This window comes from Haliaeetus leucocephalus, unplaced genomic scaffold (assembly GCF_000737465.1).
Source record: "Haliaeetus leucocephalus isolate CR32 unplaced genomic scaffold, Haliaeetus_leucocephalus-4.0 Scaffold773, whole genome shotgun sequence".
Lineage (NCBI taxonomy): Eukaryota > Metazoa > Chordata > Aves > Accipitriformes > Accipitridae > Haliaeetus > Haliaeetus leucocephalus.
The window spans coordinates 3022819-3041633 of record NW_010973209.1 but is presented as its reverse complement, the minus strand read 5'-3'; the positions used below and the strand labels follow the sequence as shown (position 1 = coordinate 3041633).

At 53.6% G+C, this 18815-nt stretch overlaps 1 protein-coding gene across 1 annotated transcript in view; it reads left to right on the top strand.

Annotated features, from left to right (window-relative positions):
* IGSF9B (immunoglobulin superfamily, member 9B) overlaps positions 1-8654 on the top strand; it is a 57932-nt gene extending 49278 nt beyond the window's left edge. Inside the window, exons 19-21 of the mRNA XM_010581482.1 lie at positions 4203-4216; positions 7878-7999; positions 8431-8654. Coding sequence (XP_010579784.1) covers positions 4203-4216; positions 7878-7999; positions 8431-8654 — 360 coding nt within the window. The remainder of the gene's footprint in view (positions 1-4202; positions 4217-7877; positions 8000-8430) is intronic.
* The last annotated feature ends 10161 nt before the right edge of the window (positions 8655-18815 follow it).

Below are 18815 nucleotides of genomic sequence, written 5' to 3'. Positions count from 1 at the left end.
TGTCTCTCTTTCTCTCTTTCTCTCTTTCTTTCTCTCTCTCTCTCTCTCTCTCTCTGTATTTCTCCTCTTTCCCTCTGTCTTTCACAGCACCTTAGACCCCGTAGCCGTGCTTTCGTCCCATCCTTTCGTCTCGCTTCATTTCGGCTTGTTGTCTGGCGGGGTTGAAACACCGCCCGCCCCGCTCCGGCTTGCAGCAGAGAGGAGTCGGGGGGCCGGGGCACCCGGCCCCGCAGAGCCGGCGCGGTCGGAGGCGTACGGAGAAGTGTGTTTCAGGGAGGGGGGAGGCAGCGTTTCACCCCGCAGTGCCCTCCGCATTTCACTCCCGCCCTCTGGTACCTGGAAGCGTTATGGCCTTAGAAAACTCCTCCAGCACGGCACGCCTGGGGGTGCGCAGGGGGGAAAGCAAGAGGAGGGCTCAGGGGAGAGGTTGGGGAGGGAGAGGAGCTGAACGAGCCTGAAACGACTTCTGTGTGCCTCTGGAAAACACAGCTACGGAGCGATGCAATTAAGCATGTAGATGTATGTCCACGTCTCCTAACCAGGGGCACCCCAAGGAGACCCAGCTCCAGGACAGATCCGTGTTAGAGCAGCACTGTTGTCCGTGCTTTAATGCAGTGTATCCATTCGCTTTGTTGATTATTGTTTTCGTTTCTTCTTTTCCTTTCTCTTCTGTTTCTTTCCCCCTTTCTTCTCCAGCCTCGTTTCGTTTGTGTTTTGGTTTGGTTTCTTTCCCTCCTTTTCCTTTGGAGTTGTTGACGTGCTGATGTGTTGCGGAGCTCGGCTCCTTGCGGGTGTTGATAACTGCTTTGTTTTTGATTAATCTCAGCTATCTGGGCAGTGTTGTCGAGACAAGCTTCTCCTCAGCTCAATAGGTAAGGGTGATCCATGTCCGAAAGGATGGTGTGGGCGCTGTGGAGGGTGGCCGGGAGCGGGGCATGAGAGGGGACACGGAAGGGGCTTTTCCAATACCATCTCTTCCTTTAAAGGGGAATAAGGAATCCAAAAACACTAGGAAACACCTCTGGACGCACAGTCTCTGTGGCTTTTGGGTTTCCCCTCCCAGCGGCACGCCGCTGCTCCGCTGCCTTTGGGGTGGCAGCGGGGCTGGAGAGCCCAGTGCTGGCAGCCGTGGCTTCGCGTTGAAGTTTGGGATGAGCCGAGCTGCTGTCTCCCCGTGGCCGTCCTTCCTTTCTTGGAGGATGGCGACACGCGGCACCCCTCAGCCCTGGCAGGGCTTGCGTGGTGCGAGGGTTCTGCGGTGTTAGGGAGGTGCGTGTCGAGGTGGGGTTGTCCCAGATGATCCAAACCAGGAGGAGCTCGCGGCTACCCCCTGGAGCCAGGTAAAGCAGCTGCATCTGGAGCAACCAGCCGCAGACAGTGCTTTCAGAGTGGGGCTCCGAAAATCAGTCTCCAGCTGCGGTCCAGGACATGGAGAACTTTATTCCCAGCAGTACCTCAATCTGTATTCTTTTTCCCAAGTCTCCTCAATCATGGGAAATGGGAGAAGTCTTTCTTTCAAGATGAACTGTGTGGTTGGCAGCAGTGTAACTACAGTTTCAGACTGCCACTGAGGTGTTTTATCGTTCCCGTCACAAGTGTAGTCATAGTAAAAGCCCTCCCTCTCTGAAATACTCCTTGGAGAAATCTTCAAGGCTTCTTCTGACCCAGCTGTAATTAAACAGCCCTAAGCAGATCTTGAAAGACTCTGCCAAGAAAATACCTCTAGGGCTGCCTTCATGGGACCGGTTTCCTAGATGGCCATGGGCATCCCTGGTACTGGGATGGAGTAATTGGGAGATGGTTTTCAGACCTTAGAAGCAGAGAATGTCACTAAAACTGCTAAAGCCAGATGGGATAATAGTCACTCCTGACCCCAAGGATTGGGAATGCTGACCCGTTTGGCTGTCAGCTAGGCTGGTTATGGAAGGCGAGGTGGGATTGGAGATGGGACCGTTTCTAGGGCCTGGCCATGCCCAGGCTTCCTTAGGACAGGTCTTAACAAAAACTTAAGCTTTGCTGCCTTGGATGGGAAGAGTCAAGGTCCTGGCCGATGCTCTCTTAACAGCCTGAGGAGCCTTGCTGGCGTGGAGAAGAGCCTCGTAAGAGAGAGAGAGAGATGAGATGCCTAGAGAAATCAGGTGGATGTTTCCAGGAGAGTGGAATTCCTTCAGCTGATGCGTAGGGTTGTCCTGGGGTGGGGAGAGGGAGAGAGGTGAGGAAGGAGCGTCAGGTCACGGCCGATGAGAGCAGGTACAGGATGTGTGCTCTGTGGAAGAGCCATCCTCTTGGTATGGCAAAACTCCTCCAGTTCAAGCCTTGCAGCCTTCCAAAGTTCTTGAGCGCTTGGCCACCTTCTTCTGTTTTCCTCTTCTGATCCCAGAGAAGGGTGTCCCATGAGGAGCAGAGCTAGCACCAAGCCTCGGTGAGATCTGGGCTGTGCCAGACTTCTCGAGAAATGGGGAAGCCCTCGCTGAGGACGTTAACTGTTTTCTCTATTCTTTTTCTGTGGTGCTTCCCTGCTTCAGGAGCATTAGGGACACGAGTGAACGTGGCTTTAGCACAGCAGAGGTGAGTCCAGGCGTGGCTGTTGCACAGATCCTGGCTGGCTCCTGTCTCCCGTGCTGGGTGCTGTGGGCTGATGGGGTTTCAGGAGCGGGGGCATATTGCCCAGCAGGATGCTTGCGGAGGAGCAGCCGTGTGTCTTACTCGGAGATGCTGCCAGGGGTTGGAGTCGCAGGAGTGACTCCAGAGTCATTATCCCCAAAAAGGGGAAGCCAGAAGAATAAATCTCACTTTAATAAGCGAGGAATCCTGTAAAGAGCCCAGCCAAGTAATTTCTTGATGATTTGGGGTCATAAAATTGTCAGTGCATGTGGAGCATGGGGATTTTATACCAGACCAGCCAGATATCTGTACTGCAGTAATAAAAGTTGAGAGGAGGAGAGGGAGGCGCAGTTTGCGGGCCTGGTGGCGGCTGCAGCACGTTGGCTTTCGCTGAATGAAGGTCAGGAAGTTTTTACCGATGGGCAGGGATCAAAAAAATGCCGTTACTGAGTCGGCACGAGCAGTTTTTCCCATCTTCTTCTCTTTGGATGCAGCACGCGGTGGTGCATTTCCTAACGGGGAAGAGGGGGCTGTCTTCTCCCTGCAGAGGGAAACCCAAAAACCACAGACAAGGCACCAAGCACCCATGCCCCTTGGCACTGCAGCCTGCCCTGGGCGGCCACCCCGGCCTCCCCCTTGCTGGGGCAGCGCTGCCGACGCCGGGAGTTCGGGGGCTTGGCCGCGGCGTAGCGTTGAGTGATGAAGGGACGTCGGCGCCTGGTGTGCGGGAGGAGGAGCATCCCTCGCTCCCCGCTTGAAAGAAAAGAGGTTCCCCTTTAAAGACTGTCCATGTGCTGATCCTCTGCATGTGTTTCATGCCGCCTCCTGCTTGGAGAAGTTGTGAGTCCGCTTGTCTGAGTGCGTTTTCCTTTTCTTTCTTTCTTCTTATTATTTTTTTCTTTTCAGTCTCTTTAATTTACTTATATATTTTCTCACTCCTGTTTTTCATTTATCTTCCTCTCTCTCCCCCTTCCCCATGACTGTATCCCCCTCTTCCTCTCCAGTCCAGCCCCTTTTCCCTCGCCCTCTCTCCTCCCCGCTCCTCTCCCGTCAGCATGGTGAAGTCCGTTGTGTAGATGAGTCGTGGTGTCTGCAGACCTGTAGAAGGGACCCCCTTCTCCGGTGTGCTCCCTGCTGTGACCAGCCCCTTCCTCCGTCATTGCGGTGCCTTGGCAGCAGCAGCTCTGGGGCAAGGGGCCGTCACCGCTGTGTTTCTCTAGCACCTCTCGCGCTGAAGGATCTCAAGCGATGCGCGATGGCATGCCGGGATGGAGGCAGCAGCCGGCGCTGCCTCAGAGCAGAGGGCGAATTCCGACTTGCAGGACGTCTCGTGGGATCGCGCAGGACTTGAGCTTGAGACGGAGCCTCACGTAGGTGAATTGAGATCTTCGTCTGAGGAGGATGAAGGGTTGAAGGACATGGTGGCTGAGACACGGTGGACTCTGGCCCAAGTGGATGCTCTAATGCGTCCGTACTATTCCTAGATGTCAATGTCTTGACTCAAGGAGAGGAGGAGGCAGGGAATGTGTGTTGAGACTTCCACGAGGTGAAATACATGTATTGTGCCCTTGAATCTCCTGGACCCTTCGTTTATATAGGTTCCCCCTTTTGGGTGGGAAGAGGTTAATGATGCTTTCATGGGCCTTCTGCCTTGCATCTTTGCTTTGTATGTAGAAAGATGTTTGAAGAAGAGCAGCTGAGGTGTGTTTGGGTTGGATAGTTCTTCTCTCCTAGCTACCTCCTCCTGTCCTGGGGCTCTTTGAGGTCTCTCAGTACCTTTGCGGCCTCTCCAGTACCTCTCTGTCCATGCAGTTCAGACCCTTGCTTGTTCAGAAGGGTCGTCCTTTGAAGACTTGAGGAAAATGGCTGCTCCGGGTGTTTGTCGCACCTCTGGAAGGCTTGCGTCAGGAATTCACGTGTGCTTCTTGAAGCTCCTTTGCTTGGCTCTGCACTGCAGGCTCTAGAAGTTCGCCCACCTCTCTGAACCTCTCATCTGTTGGTGCTCAAGATATCTCTCGTGCACGGGCAGCTGCCCAAAATGCTAACTCTGGGGGCAGGAAGAGGCTTTTGGCTGAGCTTTAAATGCAAATTAATTTGAAAGAATTGGAGTCCTTTGAAGAAATAAAGGGTGGGTAGAGCAGATAAAATTTGGCTGGTGAGTAACATCGTTTCGTCCTCTGTATCTCTTCCTTGCCAGAGGTCAGACAGTATTTATAGTGACACATGGGTTCAGTGCGCTCGCTGTTTATATTTGTGTGTATAAATACAAGTCCAATTACGGAGAACTAGTGGAAACGAGCTTCAGGCAATTTCCTCATAATCCCTTGCGTAAATCTGTCTAATTTTGTCAACATGCCACAGTAGCATCTTCTTAGAAAGAAAAAAGAATGGAAAGAGCAAGAGCCTTTTACAAGTTGAGCTTTAATAATATTGGCAAAGTTGTCTGGGTGGTGGGAGCAGTCGGTAGAAGACAGATGCCGATGGGCAGGACAGCGGCAGGATCTTCGAGCTCGCCAGCATCCAGGGCTTGGCACACGTGAGCTCCACGGGAGAGGGACCGAGGCTGGAGCAGTTGAGATCACTGTTAGCCGAGTACCTGCCTGAATGTAACCGTTGTGCAAATCACAGAATCGTAGGATGGCGGATGTAAGTGGGAAAAACCTGCTATCGACCATTCAAGCTGAAGCTGCTGCAGGGAAGTCCTGTGCTCTTGGCCCTTTGGGTCGCTGTGGTCTTACTCTGAGCCAGCGTGTGTACGGGGTGCAGTCCGTCGGCTGTCAGTGTTGGTGCGTGCAGCTCAGCGGGTAGTGCCCCAACAGAGCTTGGAGCCGCTGCTCGCAGCATCCCTCACGAGAGGCTGGTTGCACTTGGGAAGAAGGCGTTTAAGCACTGCGACTCAATGGGCTTGTAAATGTCATCTTTCCTACGAGGGAAAGCTCTCGCTTGGATCCAGCCAGCAGGACTACCAGCTTGTCTAATGAGTTGCTTCATCTTTGGCTGATGTGCTGCTCTGCTGGCAGCTGGAACAGAGGCTCTCCAGGAGCATCCACATCTTGATGTCTCTGTTGCGATGGGAAATGTGAAAAGGGGCTTTTCTATACCCCAGTCTTTGGGTTTCTGTTGCATCTGCTGCGTCCCAGCTGCTTTATCAGCTTATGCTGCACTTTTCTTGGTGCTCTCCAATGCTGACGGCAGAACTGAGAAGCTTTGCGATCACACGCATCTTCAAAAACAACCCCGTCTGCTCCCCACGGGGAGAAAAATCCTTCGGGAGCTCTTCGCCTGTGCCGCTCCAGCTGAAGTATCGCCGCTCCAGCAGCCGCTCGGGATCTCAGACGTAAAGCGTTGCTATCACGCCGTGCTCTCCGCGGCGGTGGCATGAGTAGGGACTCGCAGAGGCGAAAGCCTGCAGGGTGTTTTCGGTGCCTGAGAGGCTCCGCCTGAAACCCGAGGTTGCTGAGAAGCTCCAAAGCCACCGCAGGTGGACATGCTCTTCTACCGCAGCCCTGGCACGCTGCGACTCCGCGCTTGAGCCCGTGTGCTCGCCTGTTCCCTGCCGCTTCCACCGGCAGCGTTTTTCCAGCGCCGGATGGGTCGCGCCTTACTGACGGATCAGGAGCGAGGTGGATGAGTTCGGCCGTGGCTTTTTGGTGACAAAGCAGGAGTCTGAATGCGCTGATCCTGCCTCCTTGCAGTCAGTCGAGGTGACTCTTCTTCCTGCCCATCCTGCTGCCTTGTGAAGAGCCTGTGGCTTGCAGGGTTTCCTGATCCCTACCCCGGTCACAGAGGCCTGAAGATGCAGGAGTTGCTATCAGCGCTGTCCTCTGCATGGCTGTTTTGAAAAAGTTTGGTCGCTGACCTCCGGTGACCAAGTTGTGAGAGCAGAAGAGCGTCATCTCCTCTTGAAGGGTAGGACAGGCTTGTTAGAGGCACGCTGGTTTAAATCTCCAGGCTTTTCTCTCCGGAGCCTGGCTTCAAGCATTGGTTTTATTGCAATGAAGGGCGCTTTGTGTGGATGCTTCCCGTCAACTCTGGGCACCTCGTGTGCGGGTTGCTCTGCGGTGACTCACGTTGATGCCAGGTCGTTACCTGTGGCCTCTGCTGCCTTGACTCAGATTTCTCCTTTCGCGGCATTAGGTGTTGGTGCAATTTAGAAGGACATGAAAGCAAAATAGAGAGGGGGACGAAATGGGAAAGCAGCGAGAGGGGGGCATGCTGTGCTGTGTTATAGATAATAAGAGCTGGACTGACTGCTCTCCTAAGGAGGTGGTTTTCCTCTACTGCCCTGCTCTCCACAGCAGTCGTACTGTCTGATCCATGGATGGGAAAAACAGGTACAGTGAAGAAAGAGCAAAAAAACCCTTTGCAAAGGGGAGACCACTTAACCTCGAGCTGGCTCCTGTAGAAGAGTTACTCAGGGGCTAAGGCTGGAAAACTACCACGTAAAACTGCTGGCTCTCCTGCAGGAAACATCCCTTTGCAAATCCCCTCCTTGTCTCTCGCAATAAAACCTTGTCAGTGTTTTCATTTCAATGTCCTGTCCCTCAGGGCAAGAAAACCCAGCTCCCAGCCTCTTGGTGTTAAGGAATAGATGCTCCCGTGCTGTTGCGTTTCTGTTGTCACTTATAGCAGGGACCTGGGAATGAGGTACCGCTCCTGGCTCTGTCGGCGTGTGCCCTTCGTGTCCCTGTCTGTTGTGTGGCCCCTGGTTTTTTTGGCTGTGGGAGCAGGGCTGGGCAGGATCCTGCCTCTCTGCTGTTTGTGGCACCGGTGTTGTCCGCCCTGGGTGGCTCGTGGTGCCCGTCTCAATGCTGCCGTGCCGCTTCTGCCTGTCTCTTCCTCTCTCTCCATCCCAAGGGGTTTCCCACCTCTTCCCAGAAATGCCTTATCGGACATAGGATCTGCCCCGTCCTTTTTTGTTTAGTGGTGCTGGCATGGCAGGCAGGTGAGCTGGGGTGCCGGCCGCTCTCTCGCGAGGCCGGCGTCAGACGTTGCTGGTGGGACCGGCCGGGCTCGCGGTGCCACTCGGCAAGGCGGAGGAGACGTAGGGGGACGGCGGGGACCCCGCGGAGCAGCACGCACGGGCGCCTCGCTTCCTCCCGCCCCGCGCTCCGGCACGCCTGGCTGGCCCCGCTCTCTCGGCCCCGGGTTTCTCACCTTTTCCTTTTCCACGGCAGAGCTGGCTGGGGTCGACCGATCCCCCACCGGGGACGTCCAGAGGCCCGAGCGTGGTTGAGAGCCGCTGACGGTGCCTGTCTGCTTTTCCTTCCTAGAAAATGTCCATCTCCGTCCGGGGACGCTGCTGCACCTGAGAGGCTCGAAGCTCTGAAATACCAGCGGATAAAGAAGCCCAAAAAGTCATCCAAGGGCTCCTCGAAATCCAGAAAACAATCCAGTGAGTGCGAGGACCCTGCGGCTCCCAACAGCATCCCCTCTGTCTCCCCGTGGGCAGAGCTTGGGCAGGTCCCTGCTGGCTCCAGTGCCGGGGACGGGTCTCCAAGCCCATGCCTGGATGCTGCCCTCATCCCTTGCCCCCCCTGAAGGGATGGCTGCCCGAGCTGCTCACCCGCAGGCTGTCCCTCCCCTGCCTCCAAACCAAGTTGCCCTTCCATGCATCTCCCATCTCTCGTGATTTGGTTTGCATTTTATTTTTGAGCGTTAACTTAATTTTCCCTGATGCTCAACGCGCTCCCTTCTCGCCGAGCGGCCGGTTTGGGGCCGGGCTTGCCGTAACCTCCCTTTCACAGCACGCAAAGCGCTCTGCCTGCTGCCGGTGCTGCCGACGGCTGCCGGCTCTGGTCCCATCTCTCTTCTCTCCCCCTCCAGACGGCTCTGCCTCCCAGGTTCAGCACCTTCCCAGCTCTCAGGTACTGTGGCCTGACGAAGCTGTCTGCCTCCGCAAGAAGAAGAGACATCCTCGTCAGGACCCCTTCGCCCGCCTCTCGGCGCTGAAGGACGACCTCTGCCACCGGCAGCTCCCCGAAGACCAGACAGCCATTCTCAACAGCGTGGACCACGACGACACCGGCGGGCACGCCACGTTGCTTTAACCTAGCGCCGGCCCGAGAAGGTTAAACAGGAGGGGGGTGGAGGGAGCCGACGTCGTGCCGCCGGGGGACGGAGGCGAGGGGAGAAGGGAGGGGACGCCCCTACGCTGCCGCTTCTGCCGGGGGGGGTGTTCGGTGGCTCGTGGTGGGGATGAGCTGGGGGGACCTTGGGGCAGGTTGGGGGGACGGGGAAGGTTGCCTGGGGCTTTGGCGCTCCTCAGATCCGCTTCTCCCCCCACCCAGGATGGCTCCGGTAGGGTGGGAAGGTGGGGGGCGTTGCACCTCGGTTTCAGAAAAGATCTCTAGCCTTAAAAGGCATAGACAGAGCTTTTGACATCTGCTTCTGCAGCACGCATTTAGGGAGAAAGTGTGGAATTGAGCAGCTGGCCCTCAATCGCCGGAAGAAATTAAATGACACAGGGTGTAATTCATTGACAAGAAACTAACAACCTAGACGGGAACTGGTAATCCTATGAATCTGATTATGATAAAAACATGACCAAATAATCCCAGGAAAGCTGTAATTGTGAAAATCTCCCTGCCTCCCCCTTCCCAGCCTCCTTTTATGTGAAGATAACAGCAACAAAACCATCAGTGACATCTTTCCTTACCTATCTCTGAAAGGGAAAACCAGAAAGACCCCGAGCCTTTGAATTGGTCCGAGATGTCAGAAATCGCCATTTGTTTGTGCAAATGCATTTGAACCTTTGTAACGCGTACTCACCACTGTGCGAGCACGCAGGTATGGGGCTGTTTTCATCCAGGGGTGTTTTCCCCCAAGTATGGTGTGTGTCAGCTTTGGTGAAGGGTGGTTTTGATTAGTTCTTCCCAACACACCGTGTATTGCTGGCGAATGTTCTTCAGTACTGTGTAGTAACGTGATTTCTTACTACTGTAACGTTTGTAATCTTTATTCATAACTGTGAAATGGGGAGATGCTGCTGCAGGTGTGCGGGCAAAGGGGGTTTGGCTGCGTGGTCCCAAAAGCCTCTGTCGGCAGATGCTGAGCCCAGGCGAGAGCAGCTGAAAAATCCCCGGCTCTGCGGATGGAGATGGATGGCTCCTTGGTGCAACCGCGCAAAGCTAAGCCCGGCGTTTCGCGTCAGCTTAAAATGCATTGCTGCTGGTTTCACTGTTTTCCCCTTCTTTCTCCTGCTCTAGCCTGGCCGTGTAGGCTGTGACACCCTCCGGGGTTTTGTCCCTCCCTTTGCCCCGTCCAAGGAGACCCGCTGTTCCCCTCTCGGTAAAGCTGTTCTAACTCTTCACCAGAATGTATTTCCTCTTCAAAATACTTAGGGTAGGTTTGGCGGCCGGTGGTTTTCTGGATTGCATAGGCCTCTTTTTTTTTTTTCTTTTTTTTTTTCTTCTTTTTAGCAGGAAAGGTGTAGCCTGCTCTGAGAACAGCCGGGCTTGCTTTCCTGCTCTGCCTCCACTCTCTGACTGCGTGGCCTTGGGCAAGTCACTCAACCTCTCTGTGCCTCAGTTCTCCCATCTGTAAAATGGGGATAAGTCATATTTGAGCACTTTGGACAAGCACTTGGTTCCTACAGACTGCAAGTGCTATGTAAACACTGAGTGCTAATAGCAAGTGATCCCTACCTTTAAAATACTTAGAGATTTTTTTTTTGAAGTGGTAAAATCAACCGCTGCATCCAGGTTTGCACATTTCTTCCTCTGCGGTAAAGTGCTAAACCCTCCAGCCTGCCTGGGAATAAAATACCAAATGTTTCATGTGGATATTCTTGCTTTGAGTGGATTCAGGCTGTAAAAGAAGCGTCAGGAGACTCAAAGAGCCTGTAGGCATGTTTTTTGCCCCAGGCTCTCCATTTGCATAGGAAACTTTTGTTTATTCCCAGGTAGAATTGCCAAGAGATTCTGCGCAATCTCGCCTTTAATTCTGCTTTGCCTTGGTTATTGCTCTTGCTGCTGGTTGAACCTCGAAGGGCTTAGATGTTTGGAGAAAGACGCCAGCTCTCAGCCGGACGGTCGGGTTATGGCCACTCCGACCACACCGTGCTCCCCGGGAGCTTTTAGGTTGGAGCCTGTTTATCGCTCTGCCTAGAAATACCTGGGTTTAGAGGTTGTGCTTCCTCTTCCAGCAGGACGCTCGGAAACCCGCAACCACAAAAAGCAGAGCACCGCGTCTTTTCTGATCTCAAAGCCCTCACTTAGGTTTGAACCGCTTGACAATGAATCCTCTAAATCGATAGCGAGATATTTCTGAGCATTAACAACTTTGTGTAGGTGGTCTTCAGACCGTGAGCAGGCTTGTCTCAGGAAGGAGGGAGGGTCTCGTGGAAATGCCCCTCTCTTTCCAGCCTGCACCAGGGCTTTTTATTGAGTACGTGACGAGTGACCTGATGTAAGACCCTCAACTATCAGAGTGAGAATTCAACTTCGCTAACAGTACGACTGCGAATTTCTTTTATTTGAGTGTGTTTTAGGGATTTCCCTAGAATCCGCTCGGATCTGACTTGAATTAATGCCGTTCGCCCGCTCGGCAGCGGGGAAAACTCTGCCTGGCTAACTTCAGCTCGCCGGTAACTTCAGCGGCAGCGGCTTTTGCCCTGCGGAGGCGAGCCGGGCTGCTCCCGACGGACAGGTGACAATCGGGGCCGGGGAATGCCCCGGTTGGGGGGGAGGCGTGGAGGCTTTGTGCTGGCCGTGCCGCAGCTGACTTGCTCTTCCTTTTCGCTCTCGTTGCCTCAACCTCTCTAACAGAAGGTTGGTTTTTCATTTGAGTGCTTTCCAAACTATTTATGACGCCCGTTCGCGCGGGCAAGGCGGTGTCTTCAGGCTCTTGAGGTCGCTACCTCGGGACCGTGCCCCCATCCCGTCTTAAGGAGCTCTAGAGGACTTGGAGTGCAGGGAAGGTTGATGGAGCGTGCCGGCTTGCTGGGTCAGTCTTTTGAGAGTTGTTTTCCTTTTGCAGGTGTTTTGAGCCGCTGGGCCCCCTGCTTTTCATGGTCTTCGACCTTTAGAGGCTGGAGCTGCAGCCCTCTCTCTTTCAGCCGTGTACCTGCCACGCTGCTGGAGTGGGAAATCCCGCCCGGGCGCCTCATGGAAGCGGCTCTTCCCTAAAACCATCCTTAACTCCTTTCCCCGCTAGACCGAGTTACCTTCCGATAGACTCAGGCCGTGCTTTGGCAGAATGGGCTCACCTCTTGCTTTGGCAACCTCCTCGCTTCTCCCAGCCCTCTGGTTTCCATGCCCTTCAGGGGGTCGCTCCTCTCTCCTCCCATGGACCTGGGACATCGAAGCTGTGTCAGACGATGCCAAACGCTTCCCCCATTTCATCCCTGTTTGAACTCCGTTTCGCTTTGGTGGTTTGCAAACACAGCTGCTGTTGCTTCATTTTTTTTATTTTTATTTTTTTTCTTTCATGCTGCAAAATATATCTTGATTTTTATCTTCCTGGGCCAAACTCTCTTATTTTGTAAGCTTGTCTGAGGTAGACGGCTCTTGTTTTATCAGTAAGCGTACGATTCCTCCTTGCACGTTGCGAACATGACGCGTTTCATTAGGTCCCTTGGAAAATCCCGGGCCACGGTGAAAAAACACCTCTGAATTGCAAGAATATTTGTCCCTGGGCTCTGCCGAGGCCTCGGTGCAGTGGGCGCCAGCCCTGCTTTGGGTGGTCCTTGCTGGTGCCTCCGCCTGCAAGGTGGCCGTGGTGGGGATGTTCCAGCGCCGTTTTCCTGCCGCCGTGGGGGTTGCAGGATTCAGCCGTCTCGGGCTGGGGGAGGTAAAGTGGAGAGGTAGGTACGGGGGTGTTGCTGGGGTCCCTTGGAAAGAGGGGGTGGTCGTGGGGTGCCGTCCCTCACACCCTCTCCGTCAAACCTGTGCTTGCAGGCAGGTGGTGGGGCAGAGCGAACGCTTCGCCTGGTTTTCCAGCGGGAGCTGCTGAGCAATCGAGGCCGCCTATTTTTAAGGTGACTTTGCTGTGTGAACCCACAGAAGCTTGGTTTTGCAATGTTGACATGAATGAAAAGGCAAGTTAGTAAGTAAGGAGAGAGGGAGGGTTTAGGGCTCGCTTGCGGGGCCCCATTTCTGTGCCTGCCGTTAATTGCATCTGTGGGCACTTGGAGTGATGGGTTTGTAGGATGGGGGGAGCTGGAGGGTCCTGGCGTCTCTTCCCAGCTCTGCCACACACCTGCACCAGGAACCTGGGCTGGAGCCCTTGGTGGAAGGCACCGGCATCCCTGGACCACCAACACAGTTTGTGGTCTCGCCGGGTGGGTGCGTAGGTTCTCCCCCGGGCAGAGCGGTCCCCGTGAGCTGCTGGGGTGGTGGGGAATGTCCCTGTGAGCAGGGATGCTCTTCCCAGGGTAGGACGCTCACTGGTTTTGCTGTGTGTCGGTCACTCGTGACTTGGAGGCTGGTTTCGGTCGCTGGTGGGCTCCAGGCTGTTGATCTGGCGTTTGTCTCTTTGTCAGCTGGTTCGGTGCCACCCGCTTCAGAGGAAGGCTGGAGGTGATGGTGTTTGGATATATAAATGTAAAGGGAATATAAAGGGAATAACAGCTTTGCCGTACCTACCTCCAGGCGTGTTTGAGGGCTCAGGGTTTGTGCTCAGCAGCCCAGGCACAGTCCTGGCAGGGCTTAGTCGTGTCTTGGGGCATCCGGGCATGACACACGCATTCGAGACTTATTGCTGCAGTCTGTATTAGGACGAAATCTGCCTGGCATTTGGGTTTCTCCTGCTTCAGGCAGTGATGTAGATTTGGGAGTTCTCTGACTTTTGGGTTGGTTTCAGCTGTAGTTCTTGGCTGGGGGTATTTTTCAGCAAGGCTGGACCGGCTGCCTTCAGGGATTTCCACACATCCTGCGTGGGCTTGCTGTGGCCCCGGGCTGGCAGAGTCGATGCTTTTTGTAGAAGGAAATCTTTTCAAGGAACCAGAGTAAAACGCAACTGTATATATGAGATATAAATACATAGAGAAGCGTAGGACAAAGATAGATAGGTATGCAGAAGTCCAGTAGATTTGCATGTCGGGGGGTATGTTTGTCTCTAGGGGAGAGTGTTTAGAGCCACGGTGGAGGGGGGGGGATTGGGATGGGCGAAGCCGGGTAGGGGCTGGGAGCAGCCGGAGCCTGGGGGGGGGATTTGGGAATGGACGGGCACAGCTGCCCCCACGGCAAGCGTGACCTGCACTGCATCCCTGCTGCACACAACGAGATTGCTGCTTTTTTTTTTAATTACTACTACCCCCCCCTTTTTTTTTTCTGTGTTCATTGTATGTGACTCACCCTTGGGCTGTGATATTGAGAAGCAGGAGTGACAGGTCCTCTCCTCTGCATGTCCGACGCACGTGGGGCATGACATGGGAAAGAGACGTCACGTTGCCTCATCTCTGGTGCAATCGTTTAAAGAAAAAGCACCACTACGCAGAAACCCTTCTCTGAAGTCCCTCTAGATGCTGCTCTCCGGTTACTCATGTGTAAGCATTTTGCTTTGCATCTCTTCTTCCCAGAAAAGCATGAGTCAGAAGGGATAAGAGGGATACGGCTAAATTTGTCCCTTGGGCTGAGGAACGTGGCGCCAGCCATGCCAGCCAGTCCCAGCAGTGGCTCCTCAGCAGGACAAGATGTTCTTCAGAGTGTCTCTCTTTTATTTTTTTTTTTTTTAAAACCTCATTAGCAGGACTTTTCAGGTCTGAAGCATAGAGGGGATTTGTTCACCAACAATGCTGGAGCCCATACAGCCGAAGTGTCCAATGGCTCCTGACACAGGGGTGGCCGAATTCAGGCTGCATGCTCGCTGCTCTCCAGGAGCCCATCCCTGTGCTGTCTGGGCATGGGGTAACCCTTAAAGAAAACAGGATGCTTAGTCCCATTTCCCCTCTTCAGCTTAGTGGTTTTTTGGTTTGGTTTTTTTTTTTAATTTTGCTGAGTATCTTTACTCCTCCCTGCCTGTGTTAGCAGAGGAGGAAAGGCTGGGAAGCCAATTTGTTCCTGTTAGAGGTGACTGCTGAAATCTGTTTGGGAAGCACATGAGCCAAGTACTAGAGGCTGAGGAAGCAGCGATGGCATCGCTGACTTGCCTGCGCCAGCAAAGGAAGAAACTTGGCGTTGCACTTAATTTCCATCAGCCTGTACATCCCTGCACGGTGAGGACCGGTGCGGAGCTGCTGGTTTCTGGGAAAGGGGCTGGAGGTGGGAGCCTGTTCCCCTCCCTGGGTGCTGGGTTTCCCCGTTTTTCCTATTTATATGTGTTTTGGCCTGCCAGGTTTGTGTTGTCTAAGCTGTCTGTTCCTCATCGTTTGTGTGGCAGTAGGCGTCTTGCCCAGTGATGCTGGGTAACCTCAGGATATGTGCCGACGAGCATCCCTGATCCCCAGGGCTCTGGCTGTTTTTTGATACGTGCATGGATGGATGAAGGACCGTACCTAGGGAGGGGGGGTGGGCAAGAGAAACGGGGAGCAGACAGGCTGGTCCAGGCTTAGGGGGTTCGGCTGTCAAAAGCATGCACTGTAGTGGTAGCTAAGGATTTTTATACTGATTGCAGTGGGGCGGGACACGCGGTATGGAGGGGCTGGCATCCCCCGGGGAGGAGGGTTTGCCCAGATTTTTGCTTTACCATCGAAATGACAATTTCTGTCCCAGGGGGGCTTTTATTCTTGTTCTCCTGAGGTTACAGGGGACCAAGAGGGCTGCGAAGGGGGGTGCCCAGCTTCCTGGGACAAGGCAGTCCTGTGGTCTGAAAGCTCCTCTGATTTCCACCCACTCCCCCCCAGCACTTACGTTTAAAAAAAAAACAAAACAAAACAACTGACTTGTGAAATGAGCCCCAGTATCTCTATCTAAAGAAATGATATTGGTGTATTGAAACTGCATTGTATATAAAATGAAACAAATATATATTTACTTTCTATTTTAGAAGGGGGGGAGAATAAATATTTAAAATAATTCCTTAGTAATAGGTGTCAGAAACTTCTGTGCAGCATGAGAGAGGCTGTCAGAGGTGGGGAGAGTCTGAACAGCGGGAGCAGAGCGAGTATTTTTACATTATATTGCGCTTTGGCTTCGCTGCTTCTCCATCCACCTATAAATAGACAAAAATATATATACAAATATATATATAAAAAAAAATTATATATATCTAAGTCACATAGCTGTTTTATTTTTGTATCCATGCCTAGTGCTGTTTGAGCAATACGGTGGCGAGGGAGAGGAGGGCTGGGCAAGTCTGGGGGGCTCGTGGGGGTCCGCTGGCTCCGGCTGCCGTCCCGCCGCCGGCTCAGCGTTGCTGCTGTTTGCTGTCGCGTTGCTGTTTCGATAGAGAAAAAAATTGAAAAGGGAAAAAGCCCGGCAATGGGGGAGAGCCCGGGCACCCCGTTTGCTGCCAGCTTGCCCTGTGCCGCAGCGAGGTGATGGTGTTTCCACTGAGGGCTGTGTCTTGCTTGGGGTTTGTTTTTGGTTTTTTGTTGTTTTTTTTTTTTTTCCGAGAAATAAGATGAATTTCAGCTCCAAGGGTGCTATTTTCGGTGGGAAGGACCAGGCCGGTTGCAACCCGGCGGGGGTGGCACAGGATAGGGAGGATTCTGCGGGGACGAGCTCCCCACGCCGCTACCTCGCCGGGTGCTGTCGGCCACCCATCCTCACCGCCTTCATAAATCCTTAGGGTTTACCAAACCCTCGTACGGTTTATGGAGCCCCGCAGAGCCGCCTGGGTGACCCCGGTTGGCGTCTCCCCGGATCCCCGCGCCCGGCCAGAGCAGGGCACCTTCTTCCGTAGGCACATCAATACCTCTACAACCAACAAAAGATTTCCCACCATCAGGGTTTTAGTGGTGTCGTGGAGGCTGCTGGTGCCGGGGTGGGATGCGGGGCTCTCCCTGCCCCGGTGGGTGAAACGGCATCGAGCCCCGGCGCAGTGGGGAACGTGCCGGGGGTTCTCGGGGCTTTTCCCACAAAACAGTATGGACCCGCCAGCCCCCCCCTTTCCCCCCATGCATGCAGGCGACGAGGGGGAGAAGAGCCAGTTTTTTGGGACCGAGCGATGCCAGCGAGTGGCAAGCCATCCCCTCCGCCTTCCTCGGGGCAGGATTTGGGGATTGCTTTTGGGCAGCAGTGACGGGGGGGCTTCTGCTCTCCTCGGGCTGGGTCTCCGTGGCTCTCGGCCCTGTGCGGCACCCAGATGCTGGTTTTTGGGCTCAGATGTCCCCGCGGCGAGGCAGGGGACAGCGGTGCAGAGCCTGGGTGCTCCCATCCCTCCAGGATCGGGCAGAGGTCCCTTGCCATTGTCATGCCGTGTCCCTGACCGGCTGAGGCACGAATGTAATGCCCGGGAGCTGGCCCCCTCGCAGCGGCACCGTGTCCTCCATAGGTGTCACCCGTATTTTCCATGATATTTCTGTCTTCTTCGTTGGGGGGGACGGGGAGGGGGGGGTGGGGGGGGTGATGTTTCTAATATCGAGCCAAGATTTGTTCAGCACCAATTCTTGATATCAAAGCAAAGCATGTTTGATGGGACTAACTTGCATTTATTAGCAGTAAATACATAAGTGAGTATTTTATATGTTTAAAAAAAAAAATTAAAAAAAAAAAAAAGAAAAAGGATGTGAGGAGAAAGAGAAGGGATGAGATTTCTCACCGGTTGGTGTCCGGGCTGGGGGGCTGCATTGCCCCCTGGCTGGCAGGGCTTTGGGGTATTGCTGAGGGGTGGGCTGGGGGGCGGGCAGCTTTCTCCTTTCCCCATCCCCCCTGGAATCACTTACAGAAAAAAAACAGGAAAAAAAACACAAAAAAATGTTTACAAAGCACACTTTCCACAGTACCGTTAACCCTCTGGATGCCAAACAGACACATAAAGAGCCGTTCCTCCTCGGGCACTGCGGGACGAAGGGGCAACTGTGCCATCAGCATCGTCCTGCTTCCCTTGGGTTTTTTGGTGGGTTTTTTTTGTACACGCAACCCCGCTTCCTCCATCCACCGCAGCTGCGTGCATCTGGCGGGAGCTTGCTATTTCGGGGGTATTTGCTTCCTGCCCCCTGCCAGGCTCTTCCCACTCGGCTGTTGGGAGCGGTGGGAAGAGCTGTGTGGGAAAGCGCCCGTCTCCACTCGGGGAGATTTCGGCTCAGTGGGAGATGCCGACACCCTCTCCCTGCCCTCCCACATGCACTTTAAGGCCAAACTTCTCTTTTTTTTCTCACGGGGCCAGCAGAGAGCAGGCAAGGGATGCTCCCGCAGCCCCAGGGGAATGCAGGACCTTCCGTACGGCTGTGCGGGCTCCGGTCCCTTTGTGTTTCCTGCCTGGGAAAACCCTATAGAAATCCTCCTGGAAACACGTACGTCGCCGTAAGTTTGTCGAGCCATCCTTTGGGCATTCGGAGATCATACCTGTGCGCCAGCTCCCGGGAAGCATCCCTGGATCCCCTGGGGAGCATCTCCAGCTCTCCCAGGGGAGCATCCCTGGCTCTCCTGGGGAGCCCGGACTTTTTAATCCCCTTTGATAGGTTTGTAGAGTCTCTGAACCCTGGTAGACCTCCATAGGTAGCTCTTGATTTAATTGCCTCCTAACTTCATAGTGTTTTCCCCTAAGGCAGGATCTTCTTCCGGACCCAACAGGTCTCTGGTTGCATGGGACAACTTTTTCCTCTTCTTAAGAAGAATTTCTTGCCTATGGATATAAAGACTAGACCATCCAACCTCGTTTCCATTTCTTGAATGTCGAGTATTACGATGTATAACACACATTAGGGTGCTCTTTGGTGCTGTTTCAATGGTAACCAGTGGAACTGACTTTTTTAAATAACAATAACAATAAAGGAAACTTTAGTACCACTGGTTCCATAATGTTTGTCGTCGTGACTTTTTTTTTCTCTTTTTGTTGTTTGATTTTTTTGTTTTTTTTTTTTAATTTTTACTAAAAAGTGAGTAGCGATCAGCTGCCGAATCTCTGTGGTGTTGATTTTTACTGACTTGTGCACTGCGAACCGTTGGCCGCTGCCTGGCTGGGCAGTGTGGGCGGCTGCTGCGAGCCGGGCAGGCTGTGTAACAGGTTGGTGGGAGTTGGGTTCAAGTCGCTTTGTTTTTAAATTGCACACAGCAAAAATAGCATTTGATGGGAGCCCAGACGGCAACTAGAGGGTTAATTTTTGAACTTCAGGTATGTTCCTCAAAAGAAGAAAATAAAAAAAAAAATTAAAAAAAATAAGAGAA